General features: G+C 45.0%; 2 protein-coding genes across 5 annotated transcripts in view; one reads left to right on the top strand and one right to left on the bottom strand.

The window, feature by feature from the left end:
* The window catches only part of LOC119396011 (sodium-coupled monocarboxylate transporter 2), a 293,281-nt gene that overhangs the window by 212,881 nt on the left and 61,428 nt on the right, over positions 1–18,972 (bottom strand). The gene's annotated exons all lie outside the window — the stretch shown is intronic.
* LOC119396012 (sodium-coupled monocarboxylate transporter 1) overlaps positions 1–18,972 on the top strand; it is a 79,439-nt gene that overhangs the window by 37,596 nt on the left and 22,871 nt on the right. For both annotated transcript variants that reach the window (XM_037663043.2, XM_049416868.1), the window contains exons 3-7: positions 2,325–2,393; positions 7,233–7,284; positions 10,798–10,865; positions 12,145–12,225; positions 15,516–15,589. In XM_037663043.2, coding sequence (XP_037518971.1) covers positions 2,325–2,393; positions 7,233–7,284; positions 10,798–10,865; positions 12,145–12,225; positions 15,516–15,589 — 344 coding nt within the window. The remainder of the gene's footprint in view (positions 1–2,324; positions 2,394–7,232; positions 7,285–10,797; positions 10,866–12,144; positions 12,226–15,515; positions 15,590–18,972) is intronic.

Below are 18,972 nucleotides of genomic sequence, written 5' to 3'. Positions count from 1 at the left end.
AGATAGATAGATAGATAGATAGATAGATAGATAGCATAGATAGCATAGCATAGCATAGCATACATACATACATACATACATACATACATACATACATACATACATACATACATACATACATACATACATACATACATACATACATACATACATACATACATACATACATACATACATACATACATACATACATACATACATACGCACTCACGCACCAACATCGAATTTTGGAACGCGGTTTTATATTCGAGCTCGATGTGGGATCTGTATGACATGACAGCTACCATATTCAGGCCTACGTAGGCAACTGGTAATTTAAAACTCACAGGGTTGCTGATGCATTCGCCTAAGATGACTCGAAGGCGAAAGCTACGGTCTTTTTCTTCTCATTCGATTGCATTGATCCCCCGTCCCCGAAAGCTCTCTTCACATCACGTCCCTCCGCGATCGGCCCACCTATGACCGAGAGACGATTTCACGTGATGACGTCACCACGCGACACCACGGTGACGTCGCTATGACGTCGTTATGACGTCATCAGGTGACGTCATCATTTTTTTTTTTCGCATCACTCGCATTGGCGCCGACGCCAACGGTCACTTTTCGTGTTTCATGAGGCATGTAAAGCTTTCGCCTTAATAAGTTCAGCAGATTCAACACCCGGGTAATACTCGCTCACATACTGCTTCTCCTTCTGACGTACTCGGATGCTCGAGGCTCGCTGTACGTATCCGAAAAAATCAGACACGGTGTTACCCGTAAGCGTGTCTGACACGAGCCGGTGCACTCAATCACAAATCAGACACGAGCCGGTGCACGTTACCAGAGCTAACCAGAAGGTCGACATGCGGCGCGAGGACGAATTGATAGACAGCGTCTAGCCGTCCGTTTGAGTCAATCGGCTTTGCTCGGTCGTCAGCAGTGCCAGTTATTACACAGAGCGACGGCACCGGCCCTTGGCCAGCATGTTGCCATGCGCTAGTGTTTCTGTCGATGGTTATCACAGTTATTGGGCGAAAGTCTTATATCTACATTCCGGTGTCCGGAAGCCCCGTCCGGCAGGCGTGGTAAACACAAATGATACTAAAGTTATCGCGATGTTAAATAGAGATATAATGACCCCAAATGACGAGGAACACAAATTAAAGTGAGTTCAAAGTGAATCAAAGCACATATTAAAGTAAATCAAGAACAAATCCAAGGTTCACGGTTATATTTCATGTGAACTTGCATGTGTATTTTTGATACCACGAATTGAGATGCCTAAATGCAGGCTTTCGAAATAAAAAAAAAAGAAAGTAAGCTCGATTAAAGTGAATCCAGAGAGGCTCAAGTGAATTAGGTGTGAGGCAAGAAGGAGCCAAGTGACATGAAGTACGAATAAACGTACATTGAAGTGAATCACGCTTGGATCAACGTCCCATAGAGTGGAATCAAGTGAATGAAGGGTAATAAGTGGGTTAAGAGTGCCTCGCAGAGCATAAGATTTCGTCGGTGACCTCCTTAGCGTTAGCTGAAATGGCTCGGTGAATTTTTCGTCCTCCTGTGCAAAGGCAGGGCTCAAAATGCTTCGAAGCGAAGGTTTCGTTGTCACTTTCCAATGTTTCCACTCCACAGTGCCGCGCAATTTGCCACTTCCTGTTTCTAGTTTGCTGAGTAGCAACAACTTCAATCATTTTGATTGTTACAATGGTTTTGTTCCTGGACTAGACAAATTAGACGTTTTGGTACATGTGACTGGGCACCCGACACTACAGGACATGTGGACATTGTGGCCTATAATATCCCTGGTATACCGTGTGAGCCACTGATCACGGACCGGAATAGACAAGCAGAGTGAATGGCAAGAAATGAATTTTTTTAACTGCGTGAGTTTTCTCTATATGCGCCATTTTTCACTGAATTTCAGTCATTGGAACAGAAAAATTCAGTACGCGCCATAACACCGACCTGGGAATGAGGGGCGTCGCAGTGGGGGAACTCGGCATTAATTTTGACAGCCTCAGTTTCCTTAGCATGCGCATAAATCTACGTGAGCGTTTCTTGTATATTGCGATCACCGTAATGCAGCTCCCGCCTGCGGCCGGGAATCGAACCCACGACTGCACAGCAGCAGCTCCTCCACGGCGTTTAACTTGCTAGGAACAAACCAAAATAATTAGTTGCAGGTAAAAAGCACAAAAGAAATAGTTATAAACAGGAAATAACGAATTAATGCATGTACTAGCAAGCAGCACAGCAAATAACGTCGCATGGATGTTTGACTGCATGTACAAGTTATACTCCGAGAGAAAATTAACGAGGAAAAAAAATGTTTGTTTCAGTATTTGGAGAAGAGGTTCATGTCAACTGCTGTAAGAAACATCGCGTCAGCCGTCTTTATTGTGCAAACGGTAAGTGCCCTTTCGTTCGCAGCTCCTCTATATAGTCGATACTTTGTTGGATCGCCTTGCTCTGGCGTATCGTCAGTTCCTCGAAAAAGTAACGACCCCCTCCCATGTTTTTTTTTTTTTTTTACTTCCTTATGGAACAACCCTTCGTCGCTACTTGCGACGCTGTTTTTTCGCAGGGGCCGAAGAATCTTATTTCGTTAACAAAACGGGTGAGTCATGTGTCACGAAAAGCTTGGTCACGCACAATTAGATTTCATGGAAACGCATCATTGAGATAACCTTTGTCGGCTCATCACTTGGTTTTTAGCGAGTGATAATCTAACCATATCTATATACATTTGTTGTTTTAAAAAATTCTGAGTTGGTATAGTTTGCACTGAGTCTGTGCTTTTCCTTTCTAGTGTCACCGTCCTTTTCGCGCACCACCGTCTGAAGATGCTAGCTGTTGCTTCGTTTTCGATTGCCGTGTAGTGTAATAATATTTTTTTCTTACAACAATGCTCCAAGTACAAACTTGAAAGGTGGTATATATGTTGAAATCAGGGGTACTGGAGATACATTGAGAAACCGTATTTGAAATGTCGCTCTCAGGTCGTAAATGTCGCTCCCGGGAAACTGAAAGTCAAACTACAGCAATACACTGGTAGCGGCGAACAGAGCGTCGACCGTTGATCAACTGCCAAGCGGTCAAGCGCGTCGGCTTTTATACAGACGCTATCGAACTTTCCAGCGATATCGCTGGTGGCGGCGTTATCTCTCGACAAAGCTGGAACATTCTCGTGCGGCGCGCAATCTTAACGGGACGTTCTAAAGCATTCGCGAAGCTTCTTTCACATCGCGGTGCGGCCTGCGCAGCGCGTTGCCTACAGGCTTTGTGGTGAAGCTTCAACTCATGGAAAATAAGACGCGCGGCAATATGAAGGTGTTGTGCTATGAACAGAAATTGCGCCGATATGCCGTTATGCTCACAATAGCTAAATCGTGAAGAAAAATATGTTATAGGGAGCAATCTTGCACATGTTCTGTGATAGAACGTTCTATCGCGCCGCGCGGGGTTGGTCGATGCTCGCCCGATGGTCAGACGTGGAGAACAGCAACCAGAAAAGGCAGTGCTGTCAATCATTTTATCGTCTGCTATAGGCAAAGAACGGGCACAGAACGGACGGAGACAGCCGTTCCATCCGATAGAACGGATATAGAATAGTCTCCGGACAACTTGGATTGGATAGAAACGTAAGTGCTCGGGCCAGAGAAGCGAATTAGCCTGCTTTGTGCCTACATTAATTCAATACCGCGCCGACAGTCTGCGAAAATGGCAACCACCGGCCCCATCAAACGTCTCGTGAAATTGCGACACCGCATATAGCGCGCAATCAAGAAATGGTCACAAATAAATTGTTACGGTCATCGCGCTCTTCAATTTCAAGCTTTGAAAAAGAATTCCGCGAAATACTGAGGTTCAATTATAATAATTCTATATTCGTTCGGGCGTTGAAAACATTTCTGAATTCCCTAATCAAACAATCAAAACATAACGCATTCTTCCGGGGAGGCTTGCCCTTCGCTTATTGTCTGTGCGCTCGCTGATGTTCTCTCCTGACGTTTCGTTCCGTTCTATCAGAGAACGGCGTACAAGATTGCGCCCCTACACTCACCGTAAAACCAGTACAACTGCACTTCTCGATCTATGTTACACATGATTCCCATGATGTACAAAAAAATAAACTAATGTTATTCTTCGTCGCTGGAGTTTATATTTTATTATTGTAATCTTAGGCCCTTATATGACGCACTTTATTTCCCGTGATATCAACCTTTAATACTGGGCTAGAACGAATGCAAACAGCAACACAACCGCTCGCCCGTGCATGTTGTTGTCGTTACTCAGTAGTCGTTTTTTTTATCCCCTATACTAACGGTCTTTTTTTTTACTTATTGCAAACTACAGCGACCGAAGCGGTATAGTTACAGCTCACCCAAGCCCTAGTCCACATTAAGTTCACGATTTGCGCATTGTTCTCTTGTGTAAACTTCAACCGACTGCTAGCTTGAGTTCCCGAAGTTTTGCCTCATAGAATTGTGGTGAAGAAGAGGAGCACCAGCAGCTGCAGCATCGCCAGCGTTCTATGAGCGAGACTGACGACAGTTTGGACTAGAAGCGCTGCCCAAAACAGTGATATTCTTTTTAAACAGTGAAAGAAACTTACCTTTTTTTCTGTTTTAAATATATTATTTCGAATTGCCCGATTTCTGGCCAATCCCCCACATTGGGTGTGACACAGTAGCTCAAACAGTTGCATCTATCGCTGTGCTAGCGAAACGTTCCACCCTAAATCTAACTACACAAAAAAAAATATGTGGGCCGCTTGCACTAGAGACACAAGGCTGAGTCACAGCTGAGGTGGTGGTCTATAGCTAGTACCGACTTGGATCAATCTCATTTAGACTTGATTATGTTTAATTACCCTAAACACTCTTAATTATCATAATTAAGACACATGAAACTCAAGTGTCTCGGGTGGACTTGGTTACTGAGGTTAAAAAACTGACGTTAAAAAAGCTAAGGACACTTTTTTTACTACCACTTTAAGTAATTTCCTCAAGGAGGCACCAGGGAAACTCTGGAGGTACTTGGGCGACAGCAAATCCACTAGTATTTATTTATTGGTCAACGGTGCTCCAGTCTTAGAGGCTAAAGTGGTAGCTGATGAGTTTAACCGATATTTTCACTCTGTGTATACCTCAAAAGATAATAATGTTGTTACTGAGCATGAAGGCTTCATTTCTTCTATGCAGGATCTTGTTGTGCACCGGGAAGATATTTTTAACTTGCTTCTTAATCTCGATGCTAAAAAAGCTGGTGGCCCCGGTAACATCCCTACAGTCTTCTTGCGGCGTTATGCAGAGTGGGTCTTGCATTACTTGTTGATCATTTATAACGCGTCCCTAGCACAGTGTTCGCTTCCGTCAGACTGGAGGGGTGCTCGTATCCTTCCCATACACAAGTCATCTGATCGTTTGTGTGCGGCTAATTACCGCCCAATATCTTTGACCTCAACAAGCTGCAAAATGCTCGAACGTATAATCTGCCGACATTTGACCACATTTTTAGAAGAAAATTGTTTGCTATCACACGCCCAGCATGGGTTTCGGCGTGGGTTGTCAACAGTGACACAGTTGCTTAGTGTATGCTATGATTTTTCTCTCCCGATAAACAACAAAGATCAGATAGATGCTGTATTTTTGGACTACGCAATGGCGTTCGATAAAGTGCCCCATAATGACTTATTACATAAACTCTATGCAATTGGAATAAGTAGCAAACTGATTGATTTCATTCGGGCTTATCTGCATGATAGATATCAGTACGTCCAGGTTGATAAGTACCGCTCGGGCACCCTTCAGGTAACATCAGGGGTACCACAAGGGTCAGTTCTGGGCCCGATTTTATTCCTCCTTTATATAAATGATATTGTAAGTATAATACCTAGCGATGTTAAAGCTTTTTGCAGACGACTACATTCTGTACACCACGGTTAAATCTGCAGCTGGCCAGGTGTCACTCCAGAAGGCCTTCACGGAAGTTTCAGGCTGGTGCAAGAAATGGAATATGTTCCTAAACGCTGACAAATGCTTAGTTATCCATATATGCAGGAACAAAACCATTCTGCACCATTCTTATTGTATAGATAGCATTACACTTAAGGAAACACCGGCTGTTAAATATCTCGGAGTTACCATCACACAAAATATGACTGGGGATCTTCATATCAACACAATCTGCACCAAGGCTTTTAAGTCTGTCTGGTTTATTCGACGCAAGCTTTCCAAAGCTCCAAATGAGCGTTAAACTAGCAGCATATAAAGCGCTAGTTCGGCCATGTCTGGAGTATGCCTCATGTCTATGGGACCCTTACAGACAGAAAAATGTTAAACTGGAGAGAGTTCAAAGATCCGCGGTCAGATTCATCTGCAACAAATACAAACGCACCGATAGTGTGACAGAAATGCTGAATTATATTGGCCTTGATACACTTAAAGCGAGACGCGCCGAAAACAGATTAAAATACTTGTGCTTATTATACAACAATTTAATACAAATTAAAAATCACAAGTACATTACTCACCACACACTGCGCACAAGTGCACGTTTTGATAACGGGAAAATGATAGAGGAATACAGCTCCTTGAACGATGCATAAGCACCTGGAACAAGCTACCGAGGAAGTTGTCGATAGCCCCAGTGTAGAAGTGTTTACTACACACTTGAAGAAAAAGCGTGGGTAAAGTTGTCCTCGCATCGTTGTATTCTTTTATTTGCAGTGTTTCATGCATTGATTTCATGTTTCGGTTGCCGATATTTGGTTGATGTGTTCGTTTGATGCACCTTCTTTGTCCACTCCTGCTTGGAGTCAAGTGACTCTGCAGTATTCCTAAATAAATAAATATCACACACAACATAATTAGTCCTAATTAGGGTCAGTCTTAATTATATCCAATTCAACCTAATTGGGCTTAATTATGGTCTATGATAGTTTTCTGGTGATGCAAATCGGCATAACTAAAAATCTTAACAGCACCGCTGTAATATAATTGCGGTCTACAGTGTATTCAGTGCATGTCGGCTTCATATCGGAAGGTTACCTGATAACATCACGCAAGCTTGCGTGATGTTATCACGTAACCTTCCGATATGAAGCCACACCAGCAATAAACCGACGCCCTAGCATACCACATCCCTTTGTCCTTTATTTGTGATGTTTTATTGCGGTAACGTGTAACCATATATTGCGACATCGTGCAATCAAGCGATGTCAATTATTCACCTGGATTTTGCAGCTCCTCTACATGGGCGTTGTGCTCTACGGCCCTTCATTGGCTCTTGGATCGGGTAAGATTACCTCAACACATTTTTTTCCTTTTTCGTTTTTTTTTTTTTTCGTAAACAACACCAGGTGCATCTTTCTGGACCACGTTCCATCAAGGAACCAAACATGCGGACTTCAAATTGATGTTTCAGAAAGTACACTCTTCATAAGACAAATAAAAAATTAGTATGACGTGCACCTGACGGGCCCCCCCTCCCTATATTTCTCGAAATGTGAAGTATTTAATTGTATATCAAACTCAAATTTTTTTTTCGGGTCATTCAGGGCCCTTCACAATTTTGGATCGCTATATTTCATTCACCCGTCGAGCCTAACATAAGTTTGCAGGCACAGATGCATTTCCATGAGGTAGGCTCCATTGTCAATTTAAAACAGAATACCGCATTTGAGACGATACTGCACAGCTCTATCATTGCTGAATACCTGCTTTGTTATAACGCTGATTCTCCTGGGTTGTAACAAAACTTGTTTACATCACAGTGTTCTAAGTGACAATCACGTTTCAACTTTTTAATAGCAAATGAAGCTATGTTATCAATGAACATATCTTCACAATCCGAGCCTTATAATATAACTCACAAAAAGCTCGGTGACGACGTTGGAGGGAGAGAGAGAGAGAGAAAGAGAGAGGAGGAGGGAGAAAAAGAGACAGAGATAAATGATAAGTGGAAAGGGGGAGGTTAACCGGACGATATATATCTATGGCATGTTCACTGGGCTCTCAACGTGAATAACGGGCCTTCACCGTACCAAGGGATACGGAAATACTACTTGGAAAAGCGCTCTACGAGCGTTTTTCATTGGCCATTTCGAAATACGTCAGGGCCCCCACGTGTGCGGGCGAAGCAGGACGTGACACGGAGCAAACGGAATAGTATTCCGTATTCCGTGTTACGGTATAGGCCCCTAACTCGCGCCTGAAAAGCTGCGCACCGTTGTGTCACGTGCGGCTATCACGAAGGACGCGCCATGCAGAAAGGTGCAGACTTTCCGTCGTGACCCACTTACTTGCCCGCAGGTTCGTGCCTGCGATTTATCTTAACAACAGTGACCGAGGCTGTCAACAATGCGGCATGTTGTTGAACCATGGCAACAAACAAGCAACAACCCCGCGCGCCCGCGTTATTTCCGCAGCTTAGGACGCCGTGCTCCCTACATCGGAAGCACCTTCCTACAGCACATTTTAGAAGGCATTAGTTGACGTCATAACTTGCCTGGAAAACTGTTCATACGTACAATATAGCAGATTGAACAACGCCTGACACGTCTTGCATAGGTAACTGTATAAGCTCAACTCAGTCACACGCTTGCTCGCTCACTCGCTCGCTGATTCACTCACTCACTCCCTCACTCACTCACTCACTCACTCACTCACTCACTCACTCACTCACTCACTCACTCACTCACTCACTCACTCACTCACTCACTCACTCACTCACTCACTCACTCACTCACTCACTCACTCACTCACTCACTCTCACTTACTCATTCACTCGCTCGCTTCTCGCTCCTACTCTCACTTACTCACGCACTTACTCACTCACTCGCTTATCTATGGAGTCGTCGATAACCTTTCCACTAACTTGCTGAATACAAGGGACTTGCGGAATGAGGGCCTAACAAATTTCGTGAAAGCCTAAGACGTATTGCTATAGTTTAAAAGAAGTCACGGACTGTGAAACAACGGAAGTAAGTTCTTTGATGACACGTTATCATTCTGTGGTTAACGCCCTGTATTTGCGTAAATCACGGTGCACGCACCTAGTTTGCATTTTTAAAGAATTTCAGGAGCATGGTAGGGCAAGTATTTATGCGTTTACTAAGCAGCTAAACTTTCTTAGGGAGACATAGTAAGCGGAAATTAGGAATGCAGTGAGAAGTGTGCCGTCGGAGGAAGTCTCAAATATATGTGAATGAGCGAATAACAAGTTTGAGAGTATATAGCCTCAGTGCACGTGAGGCCACAGGCGTTGGTTCCCCTTTTCACAAGGGCAAGGGGGGAGGGGTAACCCGAAACAATGGTCCATAACACGTTATTGAGCTAATTGGTGCATTGCGTTAAGGAAATCTATATCCAGCCAAATCAAAAGATCACAAGAAACGGTGAAGAAGACAGGAAAGCGACTGTCTTTTTCACAGACAGGAAGACCAGCCGCCTTCCTGTCTTCTTCACCATTTCCTGTGATTGTTCGTTTTGGCTGATTATATATTTCCATAATGGTGCACCGAGTAAGGCACACAATATATATCTGACACTGAACTGTGATCACAATATGAGAGTTTATGTGTGCACGGTACTCATTACTCAAGAAAGAAATTATGCCGGTAAATGGGGTTCCCAGGTATGTAGCCACACCGAAAGTGGGAGCGAACCCTTGCGGCTCGTAAGTGACGTAGCTCCTCGATATTTTGGCAATTAAAGGCACTAAAGCCAGCAAATCGTTATTCGCACAATTTGTTTGTTATGTGTGAGGTGAAAGCCCAATGTATGGCAAGACTTCTAAATGCAAAGCTCTTTATTTGGTCAACAGCAGTGCCCTACTTACCGAAAATTAAGCTAAATGTATCACAAGCGATGACACGCGCCACGAGTGGGACATTTTCGAAGTGATCCCGATTAATCTGACATGGTGGAACGTCGGCCTACTTTTATAAATCAGTAATCAAACTTCCAGCAGCAATAAAAAAGAACCTTCCTTGCATCAAAAGACGTAATCTCGAAAATGCTGTTTGTTCGTTTCCGCGATTCATGGAAAACAAAACCTCCGTGGCGAAGCCTTGCCATGGGGAACGGCGCGCGTGGTTCAAAGGTTCCGTTTTCGCCGAACTGCGCCTCGCCCGTCTCAGTAATATGGTAGTTTCGGGATCGCGTACTGCCGTGCTATCGTGTTTTGCGTGCTCGTGAAAGTCGCTCTGACAGAAAGTTCGACAAAATGCCGCATGCGTGTGATATTGCCGGATGCCCGAATGGTTCTGCACAACGCCAGTGCTGCAGCAAGGAAACCGGTGTGTCTTTTCACTGGGTGCCGCGGAATTAACCCTTACGCTCGAAGTGGCTTAGTGTCATGCCATTGCGCCAGTGTGCTAACAGTCAAAACCTCTGCGTGCGTGCTCGCTGCACTTTCGTACTGAGGATTACGAGACCAACCGCAACTTGGTGAAGGCTTTGAATGTGCCCATCCGAGCAAGTCCTGCCGCAGCGCCGTTGTTGCTACTGTGGGTCCCGCTACTTTCCGCTCGGCTGCTACTAGTGTCGGCGGCCGCGCAGTAAAAGCGGGCAACGTTGGGCACGGCTAGCAGTGACGTATGAAAGTCGTATTTTCATGGCGGGAGATTTGAAGGCGCGCTAACGCGATGCGGACCACTAAAAACGTGATTTTATTTCAAAATAAGCACTTCCTTGGCACAAAAGCAGCACTACGAGGTTTCCTGGACCGCTATTTCAACAATCAACGTCGACTTAATATTTGCTCTTTAGTGTCCCTTTAACGAAAGGCGCTCTTTTTGTGTTACAGTGACAGGCATACCGGTATGGTCCTCCATCCTCCTGAACGGCGTCGTATGCACCTTCTACACCGCCATAGTAAGTATACGTATAGTCAAGTCTCGACCACATTGTAAACCTGGGTGCGGCAGCGTAAACCCTTTCTTGTGAGCAAGTGCGTGTTCATGTAGTCTATGTATGCATCAGGTGCTTCAAACATAACATCTGAAAGCACGCGTATGGAAAATCATCGGTCACTTCTGAGTACGTCAACAGGAAAGACATTTGGGCCAGGCTCTGGCTTACCTTAGCAAGTCATTCCCTTCTATTTTCTATTTTATTTTTACTTTTCATTGTTGATCGCTCTTTCTGACGAAGTTATTTTCGTGGGAATGGAAATAGTTTAGTTCGGACACTCTTTTATTTTTTTTTCTTCTTTATTCATAGATTACTCCGCAGCACCCATTCGCGTTACAGCAGGGGAGTTTACAATATCGCATAAAATACATCTTCATAAATACGGTGTACTTGCTTTTCAGTCAACCTGTTCCACCGGTTAAATTTTCCTACACCACGACACTGAAGTTTGCTACACATATGCAGCTGTTCGTGTGCGCGTATGCGTCTTCGGTGAAATGAATAAGCATGACGGTCTTTTTTTTGTTTTTTTTTCTCTCTCAATGTGTGTGTGTGTGTGTGTGTGTGTGTGTGTGTGTGTGTGTGTGTGTGTGTGTGTGTGTGTGTGTGTGTGTGTGTGTGTGTGTGTGTGTGTGTGTGTGTGTGTGTGTGTGTGTGTGTGTGTGTGTGTGTGTGTGTGTGTGTGTGTGTGTGACCCTCTCGTTTCCTTTCCAAGCACTTCCGTTCAAGCACTCACTACCGGTTTCCCGAATATTCAGAAAACGTCTTCTAAATAAATAGAAATCAATGGTCCTTGTTAAAGTTAAGAAATATATTAGATACATATGGTATCGGAGCATAACTTTACTTACGGTAAGGGCCAATTAGCTGTCAAAATAATTAATGAAAACTATCTGATTGAGTTCAGTGAAAGACTGCGAGCTGCTGGGATTGTTGCGGCACCTGGTGGCTCAGATCTTAACCATGCGCTTCTTTCTACGTGGCCTCCGAGATCTGCTTTGGCAGCGCGCGAAAACACAGTTAAACCAAGGAATAACCAAAGCACACAAACGCCGACGTGCGAGTGCCACTATACACGGGAACAACTTTTCTGAGTATTGCTGTGGAAGTTACAGAACCGAAACTCATGCCTGCTAGCGCACCAAGAAATAGTACCTAACTTTATTGATAGTTTTCTAAGTTGCCTTTATCACATAAATACTGGTTTATTTATTCTCTTTTCTTTCCTCATTACACGCAGGGCGGCATCAAGGCTGTGGTGTGGACGGACGTGGTTCAGATGATTCTAATTTACGTCGGCTACATCATGGTCATCGCGTCGGTAAGTTTCACAGTACGCCGTTCTGTACCTCCAAGATAGGTTGGTCCAAATTACACCCCTGTATGTACATTATATGACACGCACTGCAAAGGAAAACAGCAAGCATCGCTGGCTCTAGCCCGTTCCCTGTTCCTGACCCTCACATTTAACGCTCGATGCATGGCATCGATTCTCTGTAGATAACGAGAAAACCAGCAAATCCACCGCGTCCCGTTGGAATCGGCACACTGCGAAGCTACTTCGATTCTTCGTCTCTCTCTCTGAATGGGACACTAAAATGAAACAATGAGTCAATGTAGATCGATAAGTTATTATTTCAGTTTTTTTCTGTCATTAACTTCACCATTATAAGTTTAATAACAGAAGAGAACAGCAAGGCCAAATTCCTTTTTTTTTTTTAATTTAGCGCCGGAACCTCAGAACGTGAATGTCAGCCTTACGTCAAAAATATCAAAAGTGCTTTTTTTGTTTTGTTTTTTCGTATTTTGGCCACATTGGCTCAATACAAAATTTCTTGAAACTTGGCATGTTAAGTCTCCGGCCCCCACAGAGGACAATGAACTTCATATTTACCGATGGAGAAATACGCGCGCCCTATCAGACGCCTTCGAAATCTATGACGTAACGGCAATTTGACGTAACGGCAAGGTGCGTCGCCACCAGTATTTAACTTTTATGCATTTTCTCGCTTACCAAGCGTCTTCTTGCGGCAAGGGCAGTGCTCAAGGTATCCTGAAAGTGGTAATTTACTAATGCGAGAAAAATCGTTTTGCTCTTTAGTGGGCCCTTTAGCGCTCAGATGCACACAACGCGACGTCTGCTCGTTACGCCGTGCCCTTTCAGTTCCGCACTCTGGCACCGCGGAGAAAGTATGATGGCACCGTGGAGGCCACGCACTTGCGTGCTCAGTTCCTTGACCGCAGCAACGCTCACTGTCGGCGCTCGTTAGCGCTAGTGATGCACTAATTCGCCTCGCCGTTAGTGGATGACGCTGCCATGCTTATCAAGATTATATCGAGATAACGGAGAGCGCTGGAGGAAGGAAATATAAAACTGGTGTCGACGCTAACATAGGGCGTGCGCAGAAAGGGGGGGGGGGGCAGGGGGGCAGCCGCCCCCCCCCCTAGTCACCTAAGAAGCAACATAGTGATAGTCACCTAGCAACATAGTCACCTAAGAAGCAACATAGTGATAAGTGGGATATAAGTGTCATCACATAACTATAACCAGGGCAAAATAAACGCTAAGATATTGAAAGACTGCGCTTTTCTGAAGCCTGCTGATTGAAGTCTACCGTATTTCCTCGCTTATTAGAAGCACTGACTAACTGTTAGCTAACGTTGGCTGCTGTTAACCAGTGCTGGCAAGCTGTTTGGATAATGTTGGCTACAGTTGGCTAATGCTCGCTACCCATCCCTACTCTAAGTCACTAGACGAAGGTAGGCATCGACACGCCTATGTTTGAAAAAGCTGTTCGCACACACGATGTTTTCTCTTATCGAAGAAACCAATTTTCATTGGTTTTCAATCAAAATTTCGTTCTCCTCCTCCTTACTCAAATTCGCCGCAGTTCCCTTCTTTTTTCTTTTTCATTGGCATGGTGAAATCGAAAAGATTGGCGCGTTCAGATGCGACCCGGACTACACCTTGTCGCTTAGAACACCAAACGAAGCAATACCAAAAAACAAGGAAAGGGGGGGGGGGTGCGAAGCTGAGCACTAATGGTGCGAAGAGTGAGGCAACAGTGTAGCTGGTGACCTTTCCCTCCTCCTTTCTCTCCTCCTCGCACTAACGTCCCTTTCCCTCCCCTTGCTATATTATACTATACATGGCTAGGCTATGTTTTCTTTCTCTCTTTTGCTCGTTCTTTCTCTCTCTTTCTTTCTGTTTCAATCAATCAATCAATCAATCAATCAATCAATCAAACAATCAATCAATCAATCAATCAATCAATCAATCAATCAATCAATCAATTTTTATTTCAAGTTCTCTTATTACATGAAAATACACAACACTGGTTTCTTTCGCTCTCTCTGTCTCTATATCTTTATCTCGTTCTCTCGCCCATAGCAACGCAATCATATGCTTCCCATAAATACTTGTTCAGCTAGCGTGACTGGATAGCCGAGTGGTTACGACGCTCCCCATCGGAACGTGGGTACGCGGGTTCGAATCCCGCCCCGTCAAGACATTGTTTTCGCAAATAATTTCTCTCTTTCTCTTTGTTTCTATCTCTTTCTTTCTCTCGCTCTGGGCTCGTTCTCTCGCCCATCAGAGTTATTGCATCCCACGCCGGACTAAAGTCCCTAGATTTTTCTCTGTTCTAATCTAGGGATTTTACGCCGGACGAATCGGCGCACGTGTTCTGTGAGCGAAGCAGGAGGGGAATAAGATGACGAAGAGAGCGCGTGTCGGTTCATGATTATGATAATTATGTTCCCGACTAACGGGGCTTCACCGAGCTTAAAGAGCTCTGCTGTTAAAGGAGCACTGACACCAAAATTTTGCATATTGTTTTTTTTTTTCTGTTGCGATAAGTACCCACTTATCACGGCTGGAAAATCGTTTGCTCGAGCGCGCGACCGTTAATTATTTGGAGACGGTTCTATAGCGCCCAGTCGCAGTGTCGGTTTCAGAGAGCGCCGAGGGAGGCGGGACCCAGAGTGGTGGCTATGTAAACATAGCTGGCTACGTGAGCACACAAAACCGCGTGCACATGAGCACCGCGTCGACAACTCTTTTCAATGAAGGCTTCCTGGCTGCTGCTGCTGCTACAATGCCCCCTGAGGCGTTGTAAATATGCGTGTCCCCCCCCCCCCCCCCCCCACACAAGATGCTCCAGGAATGCCTACGCCTTCGCCCAAGACGACTACAAGGCGAAAGCCATCTTCTCCTTTTTCTTCTCCGTCGATGTATTTATTGATGCCTCTCCTGCCTCCCTCCGAAAGCTTTCCGCACCCAACCTTAAAAAAAAAGGAAAGAATGAGAACTTACTGGACAAGTCTCTGGAAATTCATTACCGAAATCGTCTTAGTCACTTCCGTCATGTTAAATTTGTGCTCGTGAGACATACACTGGCGGTTTAACGAAAATATAAAGTCAAGCCAAAAGCGAGGTTGGGGAACCTTTCGGCAGTATGCCGTCCTTCAGGGCATCGCGGCGTGCCCACCAGAACGTATTCAGAATGTTGGACCACGTGAAAGAAAGGCGCCTTTTCCATTCTGACAACGTGCAACAAAACCATGTACACGACGATTCAAAGCTGTTCTGGTGCTCTCTGTTGTTCGCAGGGCATCTACCACTTGGGAGGCTTCGGCAACATGTGGCAGATCGCCGGCGACGGAGGTCGGCTTATATTCGTCAAGTAAGATAGCAGCTACAGAAGCGCGCGGCACTATATACTGGATACTTTGGTAGTGGACTTACAAGAAGAATACGGTGCACTAATGGCTTCATTTTTGCGTTAACTGCAATTAATTACATAAAACCAAGAGACATTGAAGCCAAGAAAGTCGGAAAAAGTAAGGGACTGTTCTTTAGCAATTGAAATACAGAAATAGTACGAGCAAACAAATTAAATTAAAGCAGACACAAAGGCAAGCTGCCTCAGTCGGGTGCCGAAGTATTATATTCCCCGTTACTCTTACACTCTAAGAAAAAAAGGAGTCCTTTGACTCTTCTTTTATACATGAGAGTCACATGTGTAACACGCTCTTTTGAGAGGCACGTTGCCTCTCTAGAAAAGTCGTGGGATGTATAACTCTCATTAGAGAATTACATCGACTCTCTTTAGAAGACTCGTGGGACGCGCGACTTTCAAAGAGAGAGTCAACGTGCCTCTCGAAAGAGAGCGCTACAGATGTGACTCTCACATGTATAAAAGAAGAGTCAAATGACACCTTTTTTTAGAGTGTACGATGCTAATTACGCTATCGATTGGCAGTGAACTTTAAGCATATCATTAAAAGCGTATGAAATTGACCCTGTTGGTACGTGAATATTGTGAGAGAGAAAAATAATGGGGGTTAGATTTCCGGCCACAGTGGCCGCATAGTTCGTGTAAAATGTCACAACACCCGTTTACATAGATTTAGATGCACGTTGAAGAACGCGAAGTGGTCAAAGTTATTCCAGAGTTTCAGTACGGGTGCCTTGTAATCAAATCTCAAATCTTAGTTTCGCCATGTAAAACACCCGAAATTAAATAAATGACGTTTTGTATTACTAGAAGGAAGGATAGATGAACGCCTCTTGCTGTGCATCTGTGTTCGTGCGTCTGCAACTCCTGTGCACGCCGAGTTTTGTCATTTTCTGGTTGAGTTTCTGGTTCCTACTCTACAACATTTCGTTTTGTTTTTGTTTCCAACCCCCTTGCTTTATCTTCCCGATGATTAGGCAGTCTTGTCGCGGCACAACTCCCGTCATGCCATAGTTGACCTTCATCCCGCTAATCACCGCTGCTTACAAGAATGCGTTCCGGCAAACGTTGCCGCAACTATGGCGCAATGGAAGTGGTCTTGCGTCATCGGCTGTCTTTCATTTTTTTTTTTCGTACCTTGATTCTCGTAGTAGCCTCGCTGATTGGATGTCGCTAAACATGTTCCGACGCCCGGAAACGCAGATAGCGCACCTTCACTGGGCGCCGCCTGTGTCTCAAGCGAATAACTCTGGTGCAGTGTCCGGCGATAAGCCTCGTATCAGCCATTGTCATGGCAATAAAAAAAAAGAGAGAGCACCCTTCAAGTCGCGATTGCGTTGAGTACGGTGTGCGACGTCCTTCGCCGCGTCTAGATCCAGACGGAACATAAAGGACGAAGCTCTATTCGTTTATTGCTGCTATCACAATGAACTCGACAGGCACTACATTGAAAGCTTCAGCGTGACGCGTCCTATGCTGCATTGTTGTATGTATACATAGTCATCCTTCTGAGGAAAGAAATAGAATTGAGTCGTTAATTTATCCGTTGTCCGGAGTGTCTCATTCGTATTTAACTTCGCTGATCACGCAAAGAAATCGAGAGAGATAGAAAACAAGAAAACGTGAATCGTATCGGCTTACGGTTCGCTACCCGGAAAGTGGGAGGTGAGATAGATGATTGAAATAAACGAGGAGAGAGCAAAGGGGAAGAAACCTAAGCAAATGTCGTTCTTGTGTGGGCCGTGGCGCTGTTCTAAATCATGTGCTCAAAGCAGCTCAACTACCGTGAAACCTGAAGAAGTGCGTAGCACGGGCCACCCAGCGATTAGTTTGGCAACCCCGCGCACTCCACCGACTTGCCGATGCGGTGGCGCCCTCTCTTGCGCGGCGCGGGTATCAACCGGATATTTCGGGAGCAATTTTTGCAATTTTAGGTAAATTATTGGGAATAATTCTTTGTTATTTCTGTAGTTTATATTATTTTTGACCTCGCTAGCTTATTTAGCACTAGTTTTGAGCATCGTTAGCCTTGTTTTAGGCCTGTATTGACCACTGCATGACCATGCGACATGAGACAGTGGATGGGTGACAAGTCGGGCCCCTAAAGTGCAACGCACTTAGATGATCTAGGGCAAACGTGCGTATCAGTTCGTGAACACCTGAACAAAATCTGCGGCACGCTGTGTGTGCACATAGAGTCACAACTTCGAGAGACACTGAATTTCATGACACGTTAGTTGAAATCATCCTCACAAGTTCCGGCGCTTATGCAACCGTAATCTCGCACACTCTAACGATATATGCAATCGCTGTCAGGTTATCCACCGTGGTAGCTAAGGTGTCTTGCTGCCAACCTCGAGGACTTAGGTTCGATTCCCCGTCTAAAGCGCAATGCAAAAGCATCCGTGAACAAATTATGTTCTCGTTAAGGAACGCCAGGTGGTCAACATCAATCCGCAATCTTCGACTACGGCGTTCCACACAATCGTATAAACTATTTTACGGATGGGTATCGGTGCCGCCATATTGCGTTGTAGCCCTGCCGTTTTGTATTTTTAACAACTAAAGGAACCGTGCTACGGCAGACGCATACGCATGAAAACGATTGGGTTGGTGCATTCGACGTTTCGTGACCTTATGAATTCACGTCGCGATACACGAAATTAAGAAAAACATTCGCTTCACAGCCCAAGGTGGCGGCCCCTGTGTGTCTTATTTAAAATGGTCTGTAGCGGTGGGTTTTGGCACGTAACAACTCGAGAACATAATTTTTTCAAGTGGGAGTGTTCGTCTGGCAAGTATTTTTCCTGAAAGGCTTGCGGAGTGTGCGGTGTTATCTCCGAGCACGAGCTCGTGATTGCAGACGCACGTGATAGTGAGAAAAGAAACTGCCCACTCAAGCGCGGTAGCCCGCGAATTTGCAAACATACGCTGTCTCGGGCAGCGGACCGTGCAGAGGAGGCTACTTTCGCGCTTTCAGTTTCGTGATAGCGGACGTCATTTGTTTAACTGTCCGTGGTCGTTCGCTGAATTCCTTGCAAGGCTGGAAGGTCTTCTTGTCATCCCGCGAAGGATAACAGTAATTGCACTAGAGGTGGAAAGGCAGCGCCAGCAATCTTCATTCTGTGTATGAAAAAAAATAATAATAAAGAAAGAATTATGGAGGATAATTAGAACTTTCCAAGAATGTGAACTCGAAATACTTAGGGGACCCACAGCGATGTGGAGTGAAGCTCTGAGCCCACGAGGCGACGTGTTGGGGGACCATACAGAGTGGCCCCGCTACATGGTCGGCGTCCCTAGCCCGGGACACCGCATGTCGAGGCCCC

Source organism: Rhipicephalus sanguineus, chromosome 6, assembly GCF_013339695.2.
Source record: "Rhipicephalus sanguineus isolate Rsan-2018 chromosome 6, BIME_Rsan_1.4, whole genome shotgun sequence".
NCBI lineage: Eukaryota > Metazoa > Arthropoda > Arachnida > Ixodida > Ixodidae > Rhipicephalus > Rhipicephalus sanguineus.
Note: the sequence above shows the minus strand (reverse complement) of the source record. Positions and strands in the feature narration are given on the sequence as shown.